General features: G+C 60.6%; 1 protein-coding gene across 1 annotated transcript in view; it reads right to left on the reverse strand.

The window, feature by feature from the left end:
• The window catches only part of CFAP74 (cilia and flagella associated protein 74), a 56,633-nt gene that overhangs the window by 2,039 nt on the left and 46,535 nt on the right, over positions 1–8,059 (reverse strand). The window contains exons 25-33 of the mRNA XM_040645528.1: positions 5,446–5,722; positions 4,164–4,262; positions 2,878–3,017; positions 2,153–2,287; positions 1,881–1,990; positions 1,690–1,745; positions 1,464–1,583; positions 1,084–1,239; positions 109–238 (exon numbers count right to left, since the gene is read on the reverse strand). Of these exons, the coding sequence (XP_040501462.1) occupies positions 109–238; positions 1,084–1,239; positions 1,464–1,583; positions 1,690–1,745; positions 1,881–1,990; positions 2,153–2,287; positions 2,878–3,017; positions 4,164–4,262; positions 5,446–5,722 (1,223 nt within the window). The remainder of the gene's footprint in view (positions 1–108; positions 239–1,083; positions 1,240–1,463; positions 1,584–1,689; positions 1,746–1,880; positions 1,991–2,152; positions 2,288–2,877; positions 3,018–4,163; positions 4,263–5,445; positions 5,723–8,059) is intronic.

Consider the following 8,059-nt stretch of genomic DNA (forward strand, 5'->3'; position numbering starts at 1 on the left):
GCCCCTGCCCCAGCCCCCCCCCCCGCCCCGCCCCCGCCGCCCGCGCTGCGCTCGCACCTCGCCGGGCCTTGCCCCGCGGCCCTTCCCGGCAGCCGCCCGCCTGCTCACCCACTACTTCGGTCCTCTGCGCCCGCGAGGCGAGGAACTGCGGCAGCCGCTGCCGGGCTGCGCTCCCGGAGCGGGAGAGGCTGTCCAGCTGCAGGGAGAACTTGATGGGCAGCGTGGAGTGGTTCTGCAGCTGCGAGGAGGGGCGACCTTCAGCGGACTACCCACCCCGCCGCCCGCGCAGGCTGCCGCAGAGGGGTCTCGGCTCGCAGCTCGCTCTCCCCCCCCCGGGGAGCACACCTAGCGGGGTGTCCAGTCCCGCTCCTGCCCGATCTTTTTCACCTTGCGCTCTCCGCACTCTGTGGAGCGGTTGCTTCATCTCGTCCCGCCTCACCTTACCCCCCTTGAAAGGCTGGTACCCCTCTGGATCGGCGGTGCCCTCGGTTCTCCAGAGCGCCCTCTGCTGTCAGGCTCAGGCTAGCCTTCAGCAGAACCAGCATCCTTGCCCAGTCTCTCCCCCGCCCTCACCCACTTCTCAGTGAAACAATTCAGGGAATCCCTGTTCTGGGCTCAGTGCCAGGTCGCGACCTAAGCCAGTGGGCGAAGCAGGTATCCTGTTGGTTGCCTGGTCGCAAGGCTGGTGAGTCCCTCGGACATTGGAGAAGTATGCGGAGCTAGGCCTGCCCTCCCACAGGGGGTGGGAGGCCACAGGGCAGTGTGAGCTGGCCAGAGAAATCTGTAACCGCCCCCCCCCCCAGCAGTGTCTGAGCTGAGCTCCTCCTCATCCCAGATGGAATGGCTCCTGCAAAGGCCCTGAGCGGGAAGATAGGGAGCACTGAGGCCGAGCAGATGAGGGGTGGAGGGAGGGGTGCTGGACAGGGCAATGGAGGGGGCAGCTGCTGGGCGGGGGGGTGGCTGGAGTGGGGGTGGCCTGCACCTCTCTTGGCTTCCCTACCAAGGCAGGTCTGATCCCTCCCAGGGTGGAGCCCCCTCCCAGGAGACCAGGGCAGGCACCAGGCCCCCTGTGATGTGCTTCACCTTGAAGCTTGAGGACACAGACTCTCTGGCAATCACATAACCCATGTCAAGAACGTCCCCTTCAATGGAGCATGTGATCATGGATGCCACGCCGGTGCCCATGAGGGTCAGGGAAAGCGTGCCTCTCTTGGTGATGATGTCCAGTGTTTCTTGGGCCTATGGAGACCATGTCCATTAGCATGGAGCAGACACCTGTCAGAGGCATGTGCCGGAGCTCTGCTGGGAGCAGCTGGGACAGGGCAGGCTGGAGCTGAGACTGCTCTGAGCTCCCTAGCCTCCTCCTGCTTGCCCACCAGAGGTGAGAGCCTAGGGGGACCGGCCGCCCCCAGGGCCCTGAGCACATGGGCTGCAGCACGGTGTAAAGTGGGCCTGGGACTCACCAGGACGCTCTCATGGGGAGAGAAGGACAGCGTCAGGACCTGGGTCTCGCCAGCAAGCAGCTTGCTGATGGGGTTCAGCAGGACAAAGGGACCATTGGGGTTCAGCATGGAGAACTCCACCTGAGGGCCCAGTGTCAAGGAGAGGTGGCCAGGGCAGGACTGAAGCCCCCCACCAGCTCCTGTCCCGTCCATGTAGGCTGCCTGGGCTGGGTGTGGACAAGGATACAGCAAGATCCTCTGGGGAGATGTTCTGGATGGAGACCTTTTTTATGCCGTGGTGTCCTGAAATGGGATGGTGGAATCAGGGTATAGCCCTAGGCCCAGGAGTGGGGTGTGGGAACCCAGGCGGTAACTGTGGGAGGGCCGAGTCCCTGGGGTGGGGGTGTACGTGGGGGGCTGGGCCCAATCAAGACTCACCTACAGCGATGTCACCAAAGTTGGAGATGGTTTGGCCTTTGTTGGAGGTCACCACAATAGACGGTGGCACTGCCGGGCACCACAGCTCCAGGTACAGGGTGTTGTGAGGACTGGGGGGAGGGTGTGTTGATGGCACTGTGCCCCACCTCCCCGCCCTTGTCCTGCCCACTCCGGCCACTGTGCCCTTCCCTCCGGGGCCCCAGAGGGCTGGTAGCACAGGAGGGACGGTGACTTTCTGGAAGACACCCCTTGCCCCGACCAGAGCACCGCACCTGAAGCTCAGGGGTTCTGTCCCCTTCCTGTCTTTGGTGTCACCACTGGCAACAACACAGGGAACCACAAACTTGTCAAACTTCCCCTGGAAAGATCTGGCCAGCGTGGCCTGGGCAGCCTGGTACTCGTCGGAACTGGAATGAGGCAGCAGCTTGCACTCACACTCCTGCATCCGCACTGCACACGCTCTCCTGGAGCACAAGGCCACACCTGCTCCCCAGGGCCCTGGACCAGAGGGGAAGGGGCCCCAGGCTGTGGCTGTCCTACCCTTTCGTGGTTCCTGTGGGAGGTTCTCCCTACCCCACAGACCTGGTCAGGCACCTAACAAGAGGGCTGTGTTCCTGGGGCCTCAGGCCTAGGGCAGGCAAGTGACTCAAGCCCCTCAGAGCTCTCCTGGCCTCATTTTGCACCTGGGGAGGCTGGGGTTGCTGAGCTGGGGATACGGGAGTCAGGAGCAGCAGGGTCTCCCCAGCGCATGGTGTGAGGCTGTGCATAGGGACACCAGGCCCATGGGAATGGGGTGGACAGATGCTCAGGAAGCCAGAGCTTAAGGGGCCTCAAGGCAGCGCCTGGATTCAACTGTGCCTGAAGCTAGCCCAGCCCTGGACTTCCAGTCACATGGCTCAAAACAGCTCTGTTCCAGGCAGCCTGTGGGGGAAAGTCGCCATGGGGATCAGGACAGGGTCTCATCACATGCGCACAGAGGGCGGTGGAGGGGGGCTACCTGAACTTGAGGTCCTGCTTATACGGCTCTGAGGTCGGGGTGGTTGAGGTCCGGAGCAGTTGGTCTTGGTTCTGCAGCCGAAGCGTGGAGAAGGACTGTCTCCTTAGGTCCTTCCTCTGGGTGACTGTGTCCTTGCGGACCTGGGGTGCAGAGAGGCCAGCTCTGCTCAGCCCAGCGGGCACTGCTGGCTGCCCCTCGTAGCCTGCTCTCCACCAGCGCAGGCCTGGGCAGACTGCCCTGTGCAGGGGCCCCAAGGGCGTGGGCTCGGAGGGGTGGGGACCCAAGCACTAAGCGGCTTCCTCAGGAAGACTGACCACAGGTGCAAAGGGCAGCCAAGTGTCCAGAGACCCCCTCTGGGCCTGTACACTGACCCCAGCGTTTGCCCTCAGTAGTGGGGAACAGGCAACAGAGGGAGGATCCACCCGGGACCAGGGGTCCTCCTTCCTGGTGCCGCCCCCCAACGCCTCACTGCAGGAAGGCAAGGGCTTCCCCTGTGTGTGCCAGACACTGGAGAAGTGGGCTTTGCGTCCCGCTGCGTCCCCAGGGCAGCAGGGCGCAGCTGTCGCTCTAGGCCGCGTGACTGCACAGCTCTGTGTGGGTCCGTGGGACCTTCTCCCTGCAGGAGCCCCCAGGCTGCCCCGTCTGCAGCCGGCAAGGGCAGTGGGCCTGACCCTCCTGGGCTCCATCCCGGGGGGTTATGCTTCCCTTCATCATCATCTTCTTTTTTTTTTTTTTAAAGAAATCTCTTTATTTACTTATTAAGATTTTATTTATTTGAGATAGAGAGAGCGCACGAGGGGGGTTCAGAGGGAGAGTGAGAAGCAGACTCGCTGCTGAGTAGGGAGCCCAATGCTATCCCAGGACCCTGAGCTCATGACCTGAGGGGAAGGCAGACGCTTAACTGACTGAGCCGCCCAGGCGCCCCTCCCTTCTTTCAGGTTTACATCTGTGAGGCCCTTTTCACGGGCTTTCCTTTACGGTTGTAAGGAGCCACACTTGTCCAGGGTCATGGGCCCCTTTGCCATTTTATCTGCTCTCCCTCCGTTAAAGCCCCACCTGCTTCTCAGTGCATCGGCCCCTGGGGACCTAGCCTTTCCTGGTGATGCTGTCCGGACAGGAGGAGATGCTTTGAAAGCAGGCTGACACACCACGCTCCACAAAGTCCACCCAGCGCTCCCGGCGGCACGCCGGCCTGGCCCCCTGGAACCTCGGGGTGGGGGGTGTGCAGGAAGCCACAGCCCCCGCCCTGTGCCCCCACGCCCCTCCTCTTGGAGTCCCCCACGCACCGGTCTGACTTCCACTGGTTTGGTCAGGGCCTGGGAGTCTTCCTGGTGGATCAGCGGGCTGGGCAGCGTGGGCCGGAAGGCCACCTGGATCAGACATCTCTGCAGGGAGAGCCGCCCAGAGGGCAGAGCTGGCCCCTGCTGGTGCCCTGTCCTCCTCAGCACCCCGAGGTCCCCCCCCCCGCATGTCCCCAGGTCATGCTCTCTGACACTCCCGGCAGGACACTCGTCACCTCGTCATTTCCTGAAGGCCCTTTCCAGGGGGATGCTCCCTGACCACTGCCCCTGGGGGCTAGGTGGGTTACCGTGCACGACCATCAAGTCCACTCTCATCATGTAGGGCAGGGGTCCCCTGACGGATGTCCTGATGGGCCAGGACCCGCCCACAGCTCACATTAGGCGTGACATGTGTGAGAAAGGAAGCTTTGCATTCAGCCATCAAGATCTGAGGGTGAGTTCTTCACCCCAACTTGTCCCTGTGACTGGCACAGCCTGCAGGGAGGTCCTGGGCCCTACTGAGGGCTCACTCCCAGGTGTCCCCAGTGCTCAGTACAGCAGAGGTGCCGACACAGTGGGGGGCAGAGCAGATGGCATGGGGAGGGGAGAATAAAGGAAAGAGGAAGGGAGAGAGCAGGGAGAGGGAGAGAACGCAGAAGCCAACCACAATACCCCCCACTGGGGCTGGTACTTAAGCAGTATTTGCTAAATTTAATAAAATGCATTTTAAATGATCACACGAATTGAAACGCCGCCAGGGCCCAGGTGTCCCCGGCACCCTCACGTGCCCCTCCTCACTTCGTCCTGGCAGCAGCCACCCTAGCTTTTGAAGGGAAAGACCGGGGCTCCAGGAGGCTGGGTGGCCCTGGCCCAGGCTGAGAGGAAGCTCTACCTCCAGGCCTCGTTTCCTTCTGGTCTATCAGGCAGAGCTGGGCGGGGGGAGCCCTCAGTTGAGTGGACACCCACCCTGCACTTCCGGGGACCAGGCCCCCTGTGCCCATCTGCTGTGAGATCCAGGGCTCTGCACGTCCTCCCTCAGTCCACACCGCCAGAGCTCCTGGGCAAGTGCTTGTGGGGTCAGCCACCCTTGGGTGCCCCCGCCACTGGGGCTTGGGCTGGGCTGGGGCTCGTGGGCCATGGAGACCGTCTTAGGCCTGCTTGGGCCTGAGGAGGGGTAGAGCTCACCCCGTCTCTGCTGTCCAGGCTGCATCCCTGTGGCCAAAGCTGGGCAGAGCTGGGATCCCAGGGGAGCTCCGCCCCCCAGCCTACCTGCAGGGCTCACACCTGCCTTTCCTGGCAGCACGGTCCCCACCGAGGGCGAGATGGTGATGGGCGAGTCCGGGGGCAGCAGGAACTCGAAGGACGTGGGCCCCACAGGAGAGGGGTCCTCTGAGCCGATGCGGGGCACGGAGTGGGTCAGTGAGTTCATGCTCACGTGAGAGTTGATGACGTGCAGGGTGGCCACGGACATGTCGTACAGGGAGGTGGCTGCGAACTTGACCTGGTAGTGGGACAGCTCCAGGGGCGGGTGGACGCCCACAGCCCGGCACGCCAGCTTGAAGCACCTGGAAGGGCCGGCGTGGGCGGCTCAGTGGGGGGGTGCGTCTCTGGGGTCCCTCTGAGCTGTGGAAGGTGGCCCCTGAGGAGACGGTGGCCTGCATAGACACAGCGCCTGGGACCACGACGGCAGTTGTCACAGATTTTGCTCACTGCCTCCTTAGTGCGTTTTACTGTCTTGAAGGTGCTGCTACCGCCGTGCACGCGTGAGGAGGAGAGCTGCTGAGGGGGGAATTTCTGGCTTATTTTGTAAATATGCACTGACATTTAAAAATAAAACGATAAATTGCTCTTTAAATATGAGCACAGGGATCTAGAAACCCTAGTGAGTTGATTTCTGCCATCATCCTTTAGAGAAAAAGAACAGATGCAGGAGGTGGGCTTTCCCTCCTGGAACCACGGCCCCGTGTGTCCACAAGCCGGTGGAGAAGGTCCCGGTGCTGGTGAGCCTTGGAGCCTTCTCGACGGGCACATCTTGGCACCTGGCCAGGATGGCGCGGGTTCCTCTGACCCCTGCAGAGGCCCTAGGGCTCTTCAGAGCTGGGACAAAGGAGCCAAGGTGCTCTGGCTGGCAGCTTCCAGCAGCTCACAGGGAACGAAGCTCTGCCCAGGGTTTGGGGGCCACGGAGGTGCGGGTGTGGTTTTACACCAGTGAGGCCGCAGACAAGCATGGCGGCGCGGGCTATGACTTTTGAAGACTAACCTCGGTTTGAGTGTTCTTGGACCATGTGTGATCGGCTTGGTGTTTGAATTAAGATAATGTATCAAACCAAAAAAAGAACAGATATTTGGTATTTTAACCACTGGAATATTTCCATTCCACATCTTCTTCGAATCCAGATTTCTACCGTGCTCTGTGTTGAATTTTGCCCTAATTACATACGTTTTAGCACTCTGATGTCGACTGCCCTATCATAACCCAGCTGTGATGGTAACGTTGCTCATGCACTGAAATACTGAGATACATATTTTTGTGTCTTGTGACCACAGGCTCTGAATGTGGAACAAAAATCCTTCTGTGTGGAAATATCATTGAGGTTATTATTAGCATGCAGTTAACTGGGAAACCATAAACGTATGAAATGTGATAATCATTACATGCAGAAAGTGAGATTTCACGGGACGTGTTTCAGGACAGTGGATGGAGCTGCTGTTCCCCAGCTGGTTACGGCATCAGGAGTGGCGTGACGGGATGGGGGTGATGCCTGGCTTCCCTGCAGGGCCCTGGGGTGGGCATGGAGGAGCTTGGCCCCCCAGCATCACTCAACCCTATGACCCTCTCCTTATGCGCCCACATCACAGGCAACATGTCTTCCAGCATTAATTTGAATGATCCCCCTCTTGCGACTCACTTACGCCTTCCTTCATTTTGTTGCAAAGAAAGCACCAGAAGCCCCCACCTGTCAGGCGTGGCATCACCAAGGCTCAACTGCGACTTGCCAGATGCTGCCATTCTTATGACTGGGAGGCAGCGGGCTTTACCCAAGACCCTGATGGGGGACGTGGCAGGTGGGTAGTCAGGGCCCTTGATTTTCCTTGTGGGTTCTAGCTCTGTCTCCACTCCCTGAATTCTTACCACCCGTGGACTTATTCCTGATCACCCACAAGACTTTCAGATCCCAGGAGATCACTGGTCCTGCCCATGGCCACATGCCCGGGGCCAGAAGAGGGCTTGGCCCATGGGCTCCGGGGAGCTGGACCCCATCCAGGGCTGCCCAGGCCCCCAGACAGGGCCAAACAACAATACAGGCTGAAATGCAGGTGGGAACAGGAGAAGAGAGGAAGGGAAACAGGAGGGCGGGCGGGCGGGCGGGCAGTGGGGCTCATTGCCCAGCTGGACACCCGCACAGGATGCTGCAGAACATTCCTCACTGGGGCTGGTCGTCTCAGGCAGCAGCAAGAACAGGGCCCTTATCCCAGACCAGCCCCTCTGCACCCTGTTTGAGTTCTCTCTTTCCACCACGTCCTCCAACCCATCTGTTAGGGTGCAAATGGGAAGCTCAGGGAGGGCCAGGGACTGTCCCCATCACACAGTGCATTAGAGAGAGTGGGGCTCATGTCCAGGGTCCTCTGGGGTGCAGAGGGACACTCTGCATACCACATGCACACTCACACACACTCACACGTGCATGCTCACACGCACACACATGCACACCACACATGTTCACATGTGCACGCTCTCATGCACACACATGTCCACAGCACATGCTCACACATTCACGCACACCCCTCGTGCTCACACGCACACACGTCTACACACATGCACTCACACACCACACATGTTCACATGTGCACACTCACACGTCCAGTGCATGCTCACACACATTCATGCACACCCCTCGTGC

This window comes from Ursus maritimus, unplaced genomic scaffold, assembly GCF_017311325.1.
Source record: "Ursus maritimus isolate PB19 unplaced genomic scaffold, ASM1731132v1 scaffold_32, whole genome shotgun sequence".
Taxonomy (NCBI): Eukaryota; Metazoa; Chordata; class Mammalia; order Carnivora; family Ursidae; genus Ursus; species Ursus maritimus.